The sequence below is a fragment of the Phoenix dactylifera genome, unplaced genomic scaffold (genome assembly GCF_009389715.1).
Source record: "Phoenix dactylifera cultivar Barhee BC4 unplaced genomic scaffold, palm_55x_up_171113_PBpolish2nd_filt_p 002219F, whole genome shotgun sequence".
Taxonomy (NCBI): Eukaryota; Viridiplantae; Streptophyta; class Magnoliopsida; order Arecales; family Arecaceae; genus Phoenix; species Phoenix dactylifera.
Genome location: NW_024069478.1, coordinates 12,878 through 31,440, shown reverse-complemented (window position 1 = coordinate 31,440; position 18,563 = coordinate 12,878). Strand labels below are relative to the sequence as shown.

The 18,563-nt window shown below is 37.5% G+C and overlaps 2 protein-coding genes across 10 annotated transcripts in view; one reads left to right on the top strand and one right to left on the bottom strand.

The window, feature by feature from the left end:
* Positions 1–18,563, top strand: part of LOC103715117 (pentatricopeptide repeat-containing protein At3g02330, mitochondrial-like) — a 33,897-nt gene that overhangs the window by 8,828 nt on the left and 6,506 nt on the right. For 2 of the 9 annotated variants that reach the window (XM_039123213.1, XM_039123214.1), the window contains exon 4: positions 9,064–9,526. The exons of 1 other annotated variant lie outside the window; for it this stretch is intronic. Coding sequence is in view for 3 of the 8 variants with exons in the window: in XM_039123215.1 (XP_038979143.1) it covers positions 16,136–18,220 (2,085 nt within the window). In the remaining 5 variants the exon portion in view is untranslated. Of the gene's footprint in view, positions 1–8,753; positions 9,527–10,047; positions 10,245–13,324; positions 18,517–18,563 lie in introns of those variants that run through there. 6 more of the 9 variants (XM_039123215.1, XM_039123216.1, XM_039123218.1 and 3 more) reach the window with 5 other exon arrangements.
* On the bottom strand, positions 1,184–13,747 carry LOC103699494 (peptide chain release factor APG3, chloroplastic-like). Its single transcript, XM_039123212.1, has 7 exons — positions 13,649–13,747; positions 11,218–11,290; positions 10,865–10,997; positions 10,255–10,312; positions 2,473–2,520; positions 2,153–2,236; positions 1,184–1,672 (listed from the first exon to the last, which is right to left on the bottom strand). The coding sequence occupies exons 1-7, from the start codon at positions 13,745–13,747 to the stop codon at positions 1,601–1,603; spliced, it is 567 nt and encodes a 188-aa protein (XP_038979140.1). The 3' UTR covers positions 1,184–1,600.

Here is an 18,563-nt window from a genome sequence, read left to right as displayed (position 1 = left end):
AGTCAAATCAGGTTAAACGGGTTAAATAGGTTAAGTGGGTTTTTAACGGGTTAAGTAGATTTAAACGAGTTAACCAATTAAGCGAGTCAGTTTAAATAGAGTAGAAACATGTTAAGCAGATTTTAAATAGGTTAAATATATCTTAAAAAGGTTAAACAGGTTAAACGGGTTATCTGACCCAATTCAACCCGAATATTAAATAGGCTAAACAGATTAAATGTACCAAATGTCTGAGACCTGAACCCGATCCAAATGTCAAATAAATTAAACAAGTCATCCTATTTACGACCTGAACTCGTTTAGTCCAAATCTAAACCTGTTTATGGCAGGTTGACCACGAGTCAGATTGACGTGTCGGCTTATATTTTGCTAGCTCTACTTCTTATTGCGCTGCAAGAGCCTTTTAATGATTTCTCTCCATGCAAATCATGACAACGAACGTAACCACATTCGCAGTTTACTTGGAACATCAAGTTGAGATTGGAGATTGAACCGAAAAATGAAAGAATAATCAAGAAAATTAGAGCAACGACAACACATCTCGCATATTTTTGAAAAAAAGACCAACCAGGATTTATGTTGGTCGATGACATCCTTAATAATGTCGATAGGGTGAACTGAAGAGAACCGAAGCTTGCTTCAATTGCTTTCTCTCTCCCTCCTCTCCCTCTTTCCTCTCTCTCCCTCTCCATTCAAGTTTCTTTAAATGCCATGAAGCCTCAGTTACTTAGAGAAATAATTCGCGGTATCCTTAGTACCAAAACTCCATCCCGAATAACTGATATAAAGAACATTTTGATCCCACAACAAATTTATTTATCATGTGATCATCAGGTACAACTACTCTACTAACGTAGATGAACGTCGGAACTACATCAGAATAATTTGGTAATTCAAACGGCCCAAATGAAAAAAAATTAAAGAAGAAAAAGTGAGCAAGAATTGCTCAAATTAGAGAAGATGATATTATAATTTTTCTAATCCTTCTCAAAAATTTTAGCACATGCACGAGATTGCATATGCCCAATTGGCAGCAATTTAACAAGAGCCAGCAGCATCCAAAGCTACCACTCGAGCCACATGTATCCTGTTTCCGAAACAAGATGACACCAATAAAACATCCTGTTTTTAAGTAGAATTGTTAAATCTATAAGATTTTAGAAAAGAAAAAGTTCACACCGACTAAGAAAGAAATATGGTATCTAGTGTGTTTTTCTTTGAACTTCGTATAAATAAATTGAAAAATTATACAAAGCTTTCCAATATTAAAAACAAAAAAGTGAATTTCTGCTGTAGAAAACAACATTACAGTTTGAAGTGACCATTTTATACCCTTATTTGAAGTAAGGGAGAAGTTTGATTTTCATTTACAGCATTAAGTATCAACAACCATGCTACAAAAAATAGTGCTGCTCTGTTAGATGGCACCCACTAAGAAATTTTGGTAAAAGAGAATGCTCATAGATGGATACCAGTCACCACTTGTTCCTGTGATCATTTTCTGAGATGAAGATTAGTGCAGGCTAGACAAGAGCCTAGATTTGGATTGTGCCAGGACTCAAACTTTGCTGGAAAATAAAACTGCATATCAATCAAACATTCAAACATTAGGTGCACCAATTGACTGAGCCAGCTCCTCCAAGAGTTCCCTCTGCTCCATGGCTGCACATGCCTGCAAAGAACACGAGTGACAAAATATTCAGTTTTGTGAGATTTCTTGCATGATTAAACTAATTTAAACTTAGGAGCTGCATGAAGTTTCACTATTTTGTTTAAACTTGTCTTTTGTTGTACAGAAAGTTCTTTGAGACAGTAATTGTCATTAGTTCTTAGATGGCAAACTCAAAAAATGCTTTGATAAATTAAACCGGATATAACCTAGTTTATTGCAGAACTGAACTTGAGTTTACATCTCAATCATGGACATTTAAGAATATGCCTATATAACAGCATGACAACAATCACTCGCACCATAAAGAGAACAACTATTTGATTCATCGGCACCTCTTGTGGACATGTCTCGTACCTTAAAAAATGCTATATTAAAAGAATAAATAAATTATTTTTCCTATTCCATTTTTTTTAAAAAATGAATCACAAGCAAATCTAAGAAGGATCATAACTTAAACAGTCATTCCTCATGACCACAAACCTGAACGGCTGTCTCAATATTTCCAGAGAGAAAGGACGTGAGCTCAAAGTTCATCTTCAACCGGTGGTCGGTTACTCTATTATCCTACAAATCAATACAAAGTCATCAGATTATTAGATAGGATGGGGGAATCAAAGATCCCTGCATTATTATGATTTTATTTTTGAAAAAAAAAATGTTCTATTAGGGAAATTTGATCATTAACTATCCTGAGTTGAAACACATACGTCTATCAATCTTACGCACCTAATAGTGAAAATTGAATAAATTTGTCCAACAGTTGGTCTTAATTCTGAAAATGGCAAAGATTATCTGTTTACCTTGTAATTGTATGTCCTTATTTTTTCTGCACGAGCACCAGTGCCAACCTACAATTTTCAAGCAATTTTTTGCAAATGCATATGATGGTTAAAGTTTCATCATAATGATTATCCGATATAAATGTGATAAGGTTCTTACCCATCTCATTCAACAATGCTCAGAAAAAGTACTCAAACAAAACAGTCTAATTATCATATTTTATTATTATTTGAAAAGTTAGTGGGCATGCTAAAACAAAGCATATAACAAATAAACATCCAACTTCATTCAACCATGCTCAGAAAAAAGTACTAAAATAAAGCAATCTAGTTAATCATATATTATTATATTTGAAAGGTTACTCGGCATAAAGAAAACACATAAAAATAAAGGTAGGAGAATATCGATAAAAAAGAAAAACAACAAGTGCTTGCAAAATGTCAACCTCTTTTCCCTTTTCGGTTCATGTATGGTCTTTGTCTACTTGAGACACTTCTTAGCAGTTCAAGATAGACTATGATGTATATATGGTTTACTAAAGCAATAAATTTTGAGTGTTCTTAATGTCGAGATTCAAAAAGCCCAGGGGTTGTTTGGATGCCAGGTGTTCTAAAACGGATTTGCACAAATTATAAATTATATGACTTTTATTTAATTGTTGTTTGATTGCTTTTTATATAACTTCTTTTAGAAAACTGACAGATCATAAAACCTGAAAATTGAGTTTTATGAATATCAGCCTCACTGAAAAAATAAAAATTTAAAAATAAATTCACAAAACCTGTTTTACATAAACTCAGGTTTCATGATTATCTGTCTTACTAAAGCTTATAAACAACCAAACAGCCCATCAAATTCAGTTTACCATCTGGTGGAGCCAAATCAGTTTCAGTTTCTGCATTCGGCAGTTGTAGTGGCTCCAATTTTGGCAACATAAACCACAAAATAACAAGAAACTTTAGGAAGAAACATCAAATAGAAATATAATATAAAGACAGATAAAGCCAATGAGGAGAATATAGTAGACACCATCATAGAGAACATTGTATCAGCTGGGAGTCCAAGTGTTTTGCTTCAATTATTTGGGGCTCAAATATTTATCAACATAACAAATAAAAAAAATATAATGACAATAAATGGTAATCTAAATCTAAATGTCTGTTACCCTAAACCAAAGAAATGTGAATTATAAATCATCTTTATATAAACATAGCGGGCAAAAGAAATCCACAGATTCCCTGAAGTCCTGAACACTTGCAATATTTTGAATTAAAATTTGAAAATTTCATGAAAGATCCAAAAAAATTGAATAGAAAGATAACAAATCCACAAGTTCTAAATGAGAGGATTAAGAAATACATATAGAACTTAGGTTTCGGAACTTGATACCATATGAGAGGAGATTTAAGCTTGAGTCTCACAGATTAGAAATAAATTTTTACAAATTCACTTTTTTGGGATGCCTAAGTACACAACTTGGATCCACTTGACACCAGGAGGCTCTGAAGTTTTAATCTTCTCAATACTTGCAAAATCTGAATTTAATCTTTATAAAGTCCTTTTTGTGAAATTCAATTACATGATGAGATAACCAAAACAAGCACAAACGTCCCATATATACATAAAATTGAGCATTATATAGATCATTATCGGATGAGACTCTGAAAACAAACCCTTGTTTCACATTGGATTTGTTTTTGGAATTTCAAGTAAAAGTAAGACTAGGCTCACTTTGTAACCTGAGGACTTTTGTGGACTGAAGATGGATCTTTTTAAAAGAATTGAAACAATTATATACTAATATCATATGTACTTTAACTTTATCCAGAAATTATTGATAGGGAGATATTTTCAAATTATGAGCTTATATTTTCAAACTGATCCTGGTTGTCAGGATACAACAGACTGAAAAAATTAGAAAAAATATTTTATCACAACATATTTTATAATTCCAAGGGCATGGCAGTGGCACCCTTCCAAATAAACCCTAGTAAGGTATATAAATGAACTCCTCAACCCAAACACTGGTCCCTCTTCCCATTTTTCTAAAAGCTGGCCAGGCGCCCACCTAAACACTTGCCTTACGCAGAGCACGCCCAAAGTGCCATGCCTAGGTGTGGCGGCAAGAATGTCATGAATGTCATGGGTTCGGGTTTATATAGGTCGAATGCCCATTAAGCCATAACCGACCTTTATAGTTAAATAATTTATCCCTTCCCCATTACCCGTTTATGCAATGCCATATGCCGTAACCCTAAGCTTCACTAAGAGAATGGAAGAGAGGGAAGATGATGAGCAGTTCCAATAGTCGAATTGTATCAGCAGTAGTAGTTCAGGAAGTTGGGCGGCCACCTAGGTGCCTGCCTAGAACCTAGGCACTGAGCAGCCCCCTAACTGCCCATTTCGCTCCTCCAGTCTTTTAAAAATAATGCCCCTTCCAACTACAGCACTACCTTATTTTTGACGGTAGAAAGTTTACGATCACCTTGGCAAATGAGGATCCATGAAGGCGATCCCAAGTAGTTGGGGAAAAGATGGATGGTTATGGTTGTTGCAGGTAGTTCAAGAGCACCTTCCTAATACAATAAAAGAATTCAAGTCTTCCTAAAGCAACAAGATTAAAATGAAATGGTCTATTTCTTATTGATTTTTTCCCAAATAAGACCTAACACATATTCTTAAACTAATGATACTTTTTTCTTAAGAATAGGAGGGAGTCCCATACGGGAGTCCCACCCATATATAACTACCACTGGACCTCCTCTCACCCTAGTAATATAATTACTCGAGGTCAAATCTCAGTAATAACACCACTTCAAGACTCACTCACCCCCCCCCCCCCCCCACCACCCCCAAAACACCCCCAGCCACACCCGAACCCAATTTATAAGCAAAGGGGTATGACCATGGAAGTAACACTCAAACTATTCATACTTGAACACTTATATAAGGGGTGTCTAAGTTATTTTTCTAGCGCTAAATAGAAGGAAAAAGAGTGGTTAATTTTTTCATGTCTAGCAACCGAGCATGCATAATGCACGTTTAAAGGAAAGAACTGAAAATAAAATTTCAAATCACATTAAATAAAAACTATAAAAATATTATATAGATAAAAATAATATTCTTATAAATTGGATTATTATCAAGGAGAGAGACTTAAAAGGAAAAAATTACTATATAGAGATGGAAGATTTTAAATTAAAAATTTATGTCAATAAAAATTAAATTTTAAATGCTAATCATTCTAGAATAGTTTAGTTGGTTTGTGATTGGAGTGATACATGAATTAAGCAATTAAAATAGGAAAGAAAAAATAGATGCAAAAGAGCTAATACGCTACCTATTAATTTTCCAAAACTAGGAAGGCATTTGTTGATTGGTTGGATTTCCATTTTGCTAAGATTCGCCAAAGAGAGACAGGTGATTTTGAAAAAATATTATGGGCATTTTCATCTGGAAAGTTGGCAGATGGAATCTAAAGGAGATTACGCCAAAATTCAAAATCATCATTTCCATTATAATATAGAAAGATATAGTTTATTAAAAATGACAATTTTAAACTTTGGCGTACTTTTCTCTTGATTTAGATCATCAAATTTTCAGACCAAAAGTGCTTAATTTTTTTTCAAAATTATCAATCTTTTTTCATAGCTAAAATGGAAATCTGACCAAACAACATATGCTTGCCTTTTTTGTAGGAATAAATAAGGTAACATTTTAGCTCTCTTTCCTATATGTCTTTCCTATCTTAAGTACTTGATTCATTCATCTCTCTCCAATCATTGACCAACTAAATCATTAAAGATCAATTAACATTCAAATTTTATTTTTTTATTGTTAGAGTTGCTTAATTTAAAATCTTCCATCTAATATTGTAGTGTTTTCCTCTTAAGTTTCTCGTAACAATATATTTTATATAAGTAACATTTCATATTCATTTTAATAATTTGTATGTAAGGATTTAAAAACTAATATTCATTTGCTCTTTCTGCTAATGTGTATTTCACATGCCTAGTTGCCAGTATGTATGGAAGCCCTTTTCATATGAATATCTATATTACCGTAATGACCTTCTTCCTGAGGATTACTTCTTTCAACAAAATATTACTATCTATTTTTGGGAACATTAGAAGATGTTAAATAAGTTCACTCTTTCCCTTCATTTAATTCCCTTCACTTTATACCACCAATTTTATCATATATGATACAAATATACATTCTCCATTGCCAGTCCATTATGGCTACTCTCTTACCATATTCTTCACCAACTCATTTTTATCAAGCTAATCTATCACAATTTCATCTCACAGGGAAGGATTTTTCTCCTTTTTATTGATGGCTAGAATGTGATCGATCCAACAATCATTCAAGTCACATTTGTAGGGATCATCTACCATTGAAAAATCGTTAAAAGAAATTACATCAAGAAGATGATGACTAATTTTTAACATGATGAATAGGTAGAAGATCAATCGGTCCACGCAATAGTTACCATGGCTGCAAAATTTCTTTCAGGATACTTTGCCAAGATTTTTTTTTTATTTTTGAATCCTCCATTGACAATTTATACAATTTGAAAATTGCAACAAGACCAGCTCAGTTTGGTAAAATGTCAAAACACACTTAAAAAATGTTTCCCATCAATCTTCTTTCAACCAACATTCTGTAGGTGAGAAAAAATTGGCATCATGTATACGATGACAACATTGACCATCTTTACTACTTAATGGTGGCGACAAACAACTTGTATTGAGAGAGGGGCGAGAGAGAGAGAGAGAGAGATGACCTTTTTAAACATGAATGTTTTGAGTTCTCATCATCATAGAAAAAGAGAGACAGAGAAGACAATAAATACTAAAAAAAAAGGAAAGGAAACAGCAGGCTATTCTCACCCTCAGCCATGATTCTCATTGGGTTCATACAACCAGAAAATGTCTTCAATATTGGACTTTGCAGAAAAAACCTGAGATTTTGACGTATCAGTCCCCATTTTCCAACCCAATCCTCAAAATATCCCCTTTCTTCTGAAGAGGCATCTAGCTCCTAATTTTTGGTAAATGGGACAAAACAGTCCCTGCAATACAACTAATGACTAATTTCTTTAATCTGTTCCTGCTTAAATGCCAACTATAACCTGAATTCTTTTAGAATGATAGGAAAAACACCTTAAAGGAAAGGAGAGTAAAGAGAATAAAGAAAAATTGATATCATAGTCACTGTTAACTAGAAAAAGATTGGAGTTAATCATTACTCATTAATTAAGAAACAGAGACTGTTTCTCCCATTCATCAAAAAACAGGTGCTAAATGTCTTTTTAGAAGGAAAAGGGACTATCTTGAAATTTTATGCTGAAGGGGCAAATAGGTCAAAACCCCTAAATCATGGGTTATAAAACTATAAAATAGAGGGTTCATGTCAGAAATTTGGTTCATTGTTCTATAACCAAGGATTCTAGACCCGCTCTGACCCAGTTTGTCCTAGCCATTCCAGATCAACCTGTAAAAAGACTGGGTCCTGGGACACATCCAAGACCCTAGGTCTTTCCAAACTGGGACTGGTGCATCCTGATACTTGAGATGGCGTAACATCCTAGGAGAACTTTTATTTTTTTCATTTTTTTTTCTCTTCAGTTTTTGAATAATGGTTGCTTAGGTGTAACATGTTTCATCCCCATACTGTACCAATCTAGCCCAGACTAAGATAAGCCTTGATACCAGGATTTAAAACATTGTCGATAACAATCTCATCCTTTCAAGTAGATTCAGAACTAGTATTTTGTTCATTATCAGATCATTTCTTTTCTTCTTTCCCAAGAAAATCATGCCCCTATTTGCTGGTTCCTTGAACTCATTTACTCTCCCCTAACCATGATTCTCATCAAGTTCTTATAACCAATCAAAGTATTCAATAACTGGAAGTGGCAATAAAGAACGTCTGAGCAAGGTCCGCCGTACCGGTACCGGTCGGCGTACCGGTGGCCGGCCGGACCGGTACGGTACCGGTCCGGTCCGGTACGTACCGGCTGGTACCGGTTCCGTACCGGCCGGTACGCGGTGGTTTCAAAAACCACAGCGCCGCGCGCTGTGGTTCTAAAAAAAAAAAAAATCGTACCGGTGCGAACCGGCCGCACCGGTACGAGGTGCGTACCGGCCGGTACGGGCTCCGAACCGGCCGGTACGGGCCCGAACCGGCCGGTACGGGCCCGAACCGGCCGGTACGCACCCGTACCGGCCGGTTCGGATAAAAAACCGGAAATACCGGTTTTTTATCCGTTCCGGTACCGGTCCACGGCCGGACCGGTACGTACCGGCCCGTACCGGCCGGTACGGACCGGTACGGCATTCCATGCGTCTGAGTTTGTGTAGATGATCTAGGTTGTGTCCATGGCTTCTAGAACTAGCATAAAGCAGGTTCACAGAAAGGATGATAAATTCTATTGCGCTTCAGAAATTTTGGTTCATTGCTCTGTCAACACTCCCAATCCTTTCAGATTGTTTCGAGGCAGTATTTGCTCATTATTTGATCTTTTCTTTCTAGCAAATCATACATACTTATTTCATATATTGCTGATTCTTGTAACTCATTTACCTGACATACTTCTGCATCAGCAGTTGCCTCTCCGGTCATTTATTATGCTTCGGAAATTTGGGTTCATTGTTTATCAACAACTCCAACCCTTGCAAGTAATTTCACAGCTAGTATTCGCTCAGGGTCAGTATTAACCAATCATTTTATCTAATTTTTTCTAGGGTAATCATATATTTTCAGGTCAGATTTGTCTGTTTCCCTGTAACTCATTTGTTTAGCATACCTTGCATCAGCTGTTGCCTTTTCAGACATCCATTATATCACATAAGACATGTTTGTTTGCTCCTGAATAAGTGTTCTATTATATCTCAAATGCACCTATTAAGCCAAGCAATCACTGAATACCTGCTTCTACTTCCAAGGATGCAATTTCATTCCTACTTTATGGTATAAACATTCATGACATACTACAGAGTGCAAAAAGCAGATCTTGAACTTTGGTTCTCATTGCTCGATGTCTATTAGCTTTTCCTCATGCTTCCAATACATTTTGGATTAAAAAGTAAAAATGTAACTTTCATCGTTCAATTAAATCTGAGAGGACCAATGCTTGTGTTCATCCAAAAACTAGCCACCATATACTGGAGAGCTTATTGCTGCCTTTCACCTACTGAATCAAAGTACTGTGAAGTTATGCTTTAGAATCCTCATCTGCACCATCTCCTTTTATTAAAGATATATTTGAGGTTGAAAATTTTCCATACCGTTCCAGGTGCTATGGGGCATATTGTACCAACCAGGATATTGGTACTGTTATGGGCCTTGCACACCAACATACTGAAACATGGTACTAATTGCTGTGCTGGCTAAAATAATAAACCATGTGTCAAAACAAGAACTTATATGTATAGGGCTCATACCAAGACTTAAAACATTGATCAGCATCCTCTAGAATGATTTGTATAAGTAGTTTTAGCAAATGGATACACATTGTAGTTGTGAATGCTAATCTCAACACTAGTTACTATTGTATTTCAATTTTCAAGCATTAATGCTAGTCTTATCAGGTTACTTTTTCAGGTAAGAGCATATCTTGTTGCAGCATTTAAGGCACTGAGAAACCATGATATGATTTCATTATTTGAAAAGCCGAAGAAATTGAACCCGTATATGGATTTACAAGCATAGACAATTCAAAAGAACTGTCCATTCAATGAGAAAGCACACAACATTCAAAATGACAATTACATCTCTTTGATATTCAGATTGCAAACCTGCAATTTTCTCTGGTTTCTTATTGCTTCTTGCTGTTCCCGTACTTTAATCCCATAGCTGCATTATTCATTGTGAAGGATATATCATTAACATGATTCTAATGTAAAGCATGCATAAAAGGTATGAGGCTTGTCAGTTTTGTTCACGATTCTTGGCCACAATGAACAAGCAAAACAAGCAAAAAAACAACTTCAAATGCTATACAAGAGAGCAAATGAAATGTGCTAGATAATATTAAATTTCCAAATAATGTTGGCAAAGTTTGAAGCCAGGGCCACTGTTTGCAGCCTATGCAAATCTATTAGATGTGCACAATAAAATCAGCGCACTGCAACTTTAGTACAAGAGGCAGCAGCAACCATGTGCTCTAGAATTCTTGTTTCAATTCTGCAGATAACTAGGTATGATGAGGCGATGATTTCATCAAAGTATGGTATTACTATGGACAACATGAGGGAAAAGTATAAGTAAAAACAAAAAGTGCATAAGGATATGAAAATTTCATCAGATAGAGCTGGTGCTATAAGGAAGAAATAGGGATGGAATAATGAAATCATGCATGAAATACTAATTTAGTTTAAATCCTAATTAGCTTCCTAGCATACTCACAGCTTTGCTCTCAGTAACTGAAGTGCACGATTTTTGTTTTGAAGTTGAGTTCTTTCTTCAGTACAGAAGATCCGTATTCCTGTTGGCTTATGGAAAAGATCGATAGCTGTTTCCACCTTATTGACATTCTGCCCTGCATCCATTTAGTACATGACTAGAAGAACTTGAAAAAACAAAGAATCATGAAGATGATATTAATATAGCCTGCTGCAGTGGCAGAGTATAACAGTGGGGAAGTGTTTTTTGCTTGGGGGAAAAAACACTAAGACAAGTCCCTTCCTTGTATAAGAGAGTGCTAAACAATATCATTTTTTTGATGAAAATGCTAAACAATATAATATAATGATTTATACCTCCAGCTCCCCCAGATCTTGCCGTTGTAAGTTCGATGTCTTTTGGATCAATTACCACTTCAACTTCATCAGCCTAATAAGAGGTATTACTTTTCGTCAGACATATATAAAATATAAAAATTGACACGCAATCCATTTAAAATAGAAGACATCCTGAGAAGGGTTTTATCAGTGCATATCATCATTAATTACATTTTCTCTGACTGGCTATTATTTTTAGCATAAAGCTTAAAAATTGAATGAGACTACCATGTAAAATTATTCAAGATAGTAATCTCCAAATATGATTAGCATATATTAAAATCATTGAAGACATAAACCTCCAGAATCAAACAGAACGTGTTCATTGATATTATCAGTTTATCTGGTAAACAATATCAATAAAAAAATGTCTAGAGGAACTGGACAGTAATTCAGGAACAAAAGTACATATATTAAAAGTACATGGTTTCTCCTACATTTCTCAAACTTTTTACCCCATACAGTTTGTCATCCACCATCCAATCATTTGTTAATGTGAGACTATGGTTAGTACACGCTAACCAACCTAAATGGGGTTTGGCTGTGATCAAACCAACTCCACATCAGATTGGTAGGTTTCTTATCCCTCTAACCTTCACATAGTTTCTTCCTACCATACACATCCACCGCCCCCTCCCCCAAGCTCCCTTTTGTTTTCTCTTGTGATCCCTCTACATTCCACACTGGAACATTATGTTTCCCTTCTTCATTCATTTCCCTTTGCATGCTTGTTTTCATGTTGTTTTGATTGAAATTTTTCTTAATTTAATCTTTATTTAGAATTTTAGTCCATCTTGTGTAATCAGCTGGCATCATTTACTTTTCTGCTGCTTCATCACCTACAACAAATTTGCTTGGCAGCATCATTGTAAAACCTGATGGTGATTGACATAATGAAAAAACCATGACCGAACAGCTGCAACTTGCATCACCATACTTTCTGTATTCTCATCTTTGTCATTATGCCTAGATCGAGTCGTTGCTTTTTATTTTTAGTTGTTTCGTAGTTATTAGTTATTAGACCTCTTCCCAAACTTTTGGTGAATTTGTTGTGTTTTTTTCCCAAGTCTCAGATCTCTGCCTTAGTCAAACCCTAATGTAAAACTCATGAGTGTGCCAACCAGATGATAAGTAGATTTTGTCACATGAAGCTTAAGGGGGCTGTTCTAACGTGGTGCAAACAGCTCCAACAGAATAGGGTTAGGAAGAGAAAGCCAAAGTGCAAACTTGAGCACGCCTTTTAGCAACACTTTTTAATAATTACATTCAAATTATTTTTTACTTTTCTAATACAACCAATCTGATTTACCTTACTCCCTTAAAAGCATTAATATGCCATTTATAAAAGGAGAATTACAATGTATGTATGTATGTATTGTATGTGAAAATATATGTGTGCATGTGTACTTAGATTCCTGTATATGTACACAATCGTATGTATAAATATTTTTTCATAGACAATTGTATACAAAAACACACATATACATATATACATATGATATATGTGAACACAAAGTTACATGAATGTATATATTATTATAAATGGTGTGCATACATACATACATACATATCTATACATATATACACACACCCACACACATATATACATACACACACACACATGTATATGTGTGTGTGTATAGATATATACATATACCTATATGTGTATATTATATATATACATATATATGTATAACTATATATGTATAGATGTATATGCATAAATATTTATATATGTATATACATATATATAATATATAATATTTATATATGTATATACATATATATAATATATAATATATATACATGGATATATATATATGTGTTTATATATATGTATGCACACATGCATGCATGGATGCATGGATGGACATACCTATATGTTTATGTAGTTGTATATACATATATATAAACACATGCGTAATTATATGTCATATGCATATGATATACATATGATATATGTGTGTAATTATATGTGTGTATATATACATACGATATATCTCATATGCATGTATATATCGTTATGAATTTGTTTGTGTGTATATGTGTATGCATGTACGTATGTATGCATGTATACATACATACATATACATGCAAAAAAACATATATTTATATGTATATATATGCTATATGTGCATACTTACAAAAGTATATAGGTAGTATAGAATGCATCGACATTATTTATGATGGTCCAAGTCAAGGTCGTCTGAGTGTTAGAACCTTCTTATTGCCTTAGGCGGTCACTAAGGCTGCAAATGGGTCAGGTTGACCCGTGACCCGGCCCAACCCGCGTAAACCCAACCCGACCCGACCCAACCCTTTTTTTTTGGGTCAATTTTGGATCGTTTACCAAAAGACCTTATCCGACTCGACCCGAAGCCGGATTACCCCTTTAGACCCGCAGGCCTACAAGCCGCAGCCGCAGGCCCGCAGCCCGCAAGGGAAAAGCGCTCCAAGTCCCGTAAGTCTGTGACTCCTCAAGCCCACAGGCTCGCAGCCCGCTAGTCATAGCCCATAAGATATAAGTCCCTTCTTCGCTTCCGAGTCCCCTAGATCTAGAAAAGAGGAAGACCCTATCTGGTTGCGGCGGAGGAACCCTAGATCTGGAGAAGACCCTATCTGGCTTTCCCTTCTTCCCGAATCGATCTCCCCTTTCTGTGCACCTGCGAGTCTCTTCGGGGTCCGGCAACTTCGGCGTGGTTTGTCCCTTCTCCTAAGGTACGTCCCTCCTCCAGAAATATTTTTAGCATAGGCCGGGAGGAGGTTCCAGCGAGGGGGGCTTGTCTTGTAAGAGGGCAACGAGGCCAGACTTGAGGGAGAGGGAGAGGGAGAGGTAGGGGTCGTCGGGGGTAGTCGAAAGATTTGAGGAGGGGCGGGAAAGAAGAAACCCAAGAGCGATCGGAGTCCTGCATGTAGATGCCGCAGCCACCGCGGAGGGCAAAGAGGGGGGGAAGGGACGGGAGGAAGACGACGGCGATGGGGTTGGAGGCTGTAGGAGGAGGAAAAGGGGCGAGCGAGAGAGAGGAGAGGAGGGGAGGGTTTTGGTGGGGATTAAGAGGCGGTTGTGGCGGAGGAGAGGACGAGGAGGTGAGGTTTGAGCCGGAAGGTGGATACAAGAAATAGAGAGGGTGGAATGGAGGGGAACCTTGGTTGGCCTCGGAAGTTAGAGAGTGACAGCAAAGGTGATGAATCTTAGGTTTGATTCTTTATGAATAGCAAGGACAATGCTTTTGTTTTATTTGTATAATTTCTGGTTGGTAGTTTACATTATTGATCTTGTTTTCATACTTGGATTGCAGCCATCTATTTATTTTCTTATGACTATAAGTCTTTTTTTATGTTCTAGGTCTTTGATTTAGAAGTTTTTTTTTATGCCTTTCAAAATTTATCCCAAGCTTTCTGGTTACTGCATATTTCTTTTGGAATTAATCCTTGCAACTGGAATTTGCTAGTTAAATAGAAGAAACTGTTCCGTTTTGCCTCTTCTGTGAGATGAACTTTCACCAGATTAATTTCTTAAATTCAAGAAAGGTTGTGAAAAATGTGATCTTTACAGGTTAATTTAGTTTCTTGTCAGGGTATTTAGGGACTGAACCTGGACCCGACCCGGACTAGACCCGACCAGATCCAAATTTTTTGGGTCAGGTCTGGGTTATACATCGACCCAACCCGACCCGACCCGATTTTCAACTGGGTCGGGTCTCCCGATCCTACCCATTTGCACCCCTAGCGGTCACCTAAGTGCTCAAGTAACCTGATTTATATAGGTTTAAGTCAAGTTTAGATTTAGCTATCTTATATTTTTTGGATTTTATTTTCAGTTAATTTTCTATTTTATTGAGTCTTACAAACTGACACTTAAGCCGTTTGACATAAGGTTAGGATTTTCTTTCTAGGGTTCCAAATTTAAACCACGACTTCGACATGGTTTGTCCCTTCTCCTAAGGTATGTCCCTCCTCCAGAAATATTTTTAGCATAGGCCGGGAGGAGGTTCCAGCGAGGGGGGCTTGTCTTGTAAGAGGGCAACGAGGCCGGACTTGAGGGAGAGGGAGAGGTAGGGGTCGTCGGGGGTAGTCGGGGGTAGTCGGAAGATTTGGAGGAGGGGCGGAAAAGAAGAAACCCAAGAGCGATTGTTGGAGTCCTGCATGTAGATGCCGCAGCCACCGCGGAGGGCAGAGAGGGGGGGGAAGGGACGGGAGGAAGACGACGACGATGGGGTTGGAGGCTGTAGGAGGAGGAGAAGAGGCGAGCAAGAGAGAGGAGAGGAGGGGAGGGTTTTGGTGGGATTAAGAGGCGGTTGTGGCGGAGGAGAGGACGAGGAGGTGAGGTTTGAGCCGGAGGGTGGATACAAGAAATAGAGAGGGTGGAATGGAGGGGAACCTTGGTTGGCCTCGAAAGTTAGAGAGTGTTAGCAAAGGTGATGAATCTCAGGTTTGATTCTTTATAAATAGCAAGGACAATGCTTTTGTTTTATTTGTATAATTTCTGGTTGGTAGTTTACATTATTGATCTTGTTTTCATACTTGGATTGCAGCCATCTATTTATTTTCTTATGACTATAAGTCTTTTTTTATGTTCTAGGTCTTTGATTTAGAAGTTTTTTTTTATGCCTTTCAAAATTTATCCCAAGCTTTCTGGTTACTGCATATTTCTTTTGGAATTAATCCTTGCAACTGGAATTTGCTAGTTAAATAGAAGAAACTGTTCCCCTCCTATTCTTTGATTGCATCGGCCATTAAATCTTCGATAGCCCAAAATTCTCTCCCAGCTGGCAAATCCCTCCATGCCCATATCATCAAGATTGGCTTTTTACATGAGACTGTTCTCTGTAACCATCTCCTCAACCTTTACTCTAAATCCAGCCAATCTGACAATGCCTGCAAGCTCTTCGAAGAAATGCCCGAAAGAAACCTTATCTCTTACTCCACCTTGATATCTTCCAATTCGCGATCCGGTGATCCCAATCTTGCCTTGCATTTGATGGCTCAGTTGCATAAACTAGCCCTTGAGCCTAACCAGTTCGTGTTCTCTAGCTCGATTGCAGCTTGTTCCAAGTCGAAATCGTTGAGCTTGGGGGAGCAAATGCATGCCCAAGTGATTGTCTCTGGTTTTGGATCAGACCCTTTCGTGAGCACAGCTCTAATTGACATGTACTCAAAGCTTAGTTATCCGGAGTTGGCTGTTTCAGTTTTCAGGCAGAGCCTAGTTGGCGATCCAGTGATGCTTAATTCTATGATTTCCGGTTATGTGGGCTTTGGTGCCTATGAGGATGCTCTACGGCTCTTTGGAGAAGCAAGGCAGGATTTTGATTTCAAGCCAACAGAGTTCAGTTTTGGTAGCTTGATTAAGGCCTGCTCAGAATTGGAAAGGGAGATCGGGGAGCAAATTCATGGATTTATAGTGAAGACTGGATTTGATTCTAATTGTTTTGTTGGAACCTCTCTCATTGATTTGTATGGTAGGTTCGGAGACATAAAAGGCTTGGAAACAGTTTTCAAGAACATCTTATCTGCTGATACTGCTGTGTACAATGCCATGATTGGCGGATACACAAAAAATGAGCTAGATGGGATTGCACTGCAATATTTCTGTGAGCTGAGGTTGGATGGCTTCGACCCTAATGAGTGCACTTTATCTGGTGCTCTTAAAGCCTGTGGAGGTTTGAAGTCTTTTGACTTGGGAATGACAATTCACGGGGTCGTGGAGAAATCCAGATTTCGGCAACATTTGGTAGTTAACACTGCTTTGATTGATATGTACATGAAATGTGGTATGGTGGAGGAAGGTTGTAAAGTGTTTGATTGCATGAATGAAAGAAATACCATCTCGTACAATTCATTAATTTCTGGGCATGGGCAAAATGGAAATTTTAATGAGGCTGTGGCCCTGTTTGTTGAAATGAACCGCCAACATCTAGACATGGATCTTGCTACCTTCGTTGCTTTGATGACTTCATGTTGTGGACATGAATGGAGTCTCTATGTTCATGTAATTAAGCATGGTTTTGGGTCAGATTATATGGTCAAAAATGCACTGTTAGATGGTTTACTCAAAAGGGGTGCAGCAGAGGAGGCTATAGAATTTTTCGGCAAGATGAAAGATAGAAATGTCATTTCGTGGACTACAATCATATCAGGCCTCACTCTGTTGGGTCTCCATTCAGATGCAATAAAGCTCTTTAAAACAATGTGCTCTACACAAGTCTATCCTAACAATTTCACTTTTTCCAGCATCTTAAGGGCTTGTGGGCACCTAGCTGGTCTAGACCAAGGAAGATGCATCCATGGATGCAGCATAAAGCATGGGATAAAGGATGAATTCACCAACAGTGCTCTTTTGGACATGTATGCAAGATGTGGAGCTTTGGAAGATGGCAGAAGGTTGTTTGATGAACTCATGAACAAAGACATAGTCTCTTGGAACACAATGATCTCTGGATATGCCCATCATGGATATGGACATGAGGCGCTGGATCTATATGCTAAGATGGAAAAGCATAATGTTGATCCAAGCCATGTGACTTTTGTCTCTCTTTTGTCTGCATGTAGCCACTGCGGTCTAGTTGAAAATGGAGTTCAACTCTTTGATCAGATGGTTTCTAAGTATGGGATAGTTCCATGCATGGAACACTATGCATGCATGGTTGATCTGTTTGGTAGGGCGGGAATGCTGGATAGGGCAAGACTCTTTATCGAAAACATGCCGTTTGAGGCTGATGCATCTGTGTGGACAGTATTTTTAGCTGCTTGCAAGCTTCATGGTAATGTTGAGCTAGCACGACTTGCTAGGGACCATGTAATGGGAATGCAAGGTGAAGATAGCCCAACACTTGTGCTCATGTCCAATATGTATTCTGAAGTAGGGAAGTGGGATGATGTAGAAAACACTAGGAGGAGAATGAGAATAGGATTGAGAAAGGAACCTGGATTAAGTTGGGTGAGGACTACAGAAGAGCCTCTATGCAGTTATGGTGCTATTTAGCAAAAAATGTTCTTCGGCTGCAACATGAAGAATTTGCAATGAGTGCTTTGAACAACAGGGGTACATGGAACAGCCAACTGATTGCTGTTGTGAAGGATGACAAAAGCATGGGCTTCTCAGAGATTTCCAGCCTTCTCCTTCATCTGCATTCTACTATTTAAGCATGGATCTGAGCTACATGGGACAGTGCATCCTTGGTTCCAACCAGAACCATTCAAATTTCTCACTGATGGCGAGCTCTTATGCCTCTCAAGCAATTACTTTTAGCGGAGGGCATCTCTGCAGAATGTTTTCTGGTGATCCTTCTACTGAATTTCTTTCTTTTCTTGCTTTTTCTCCTATA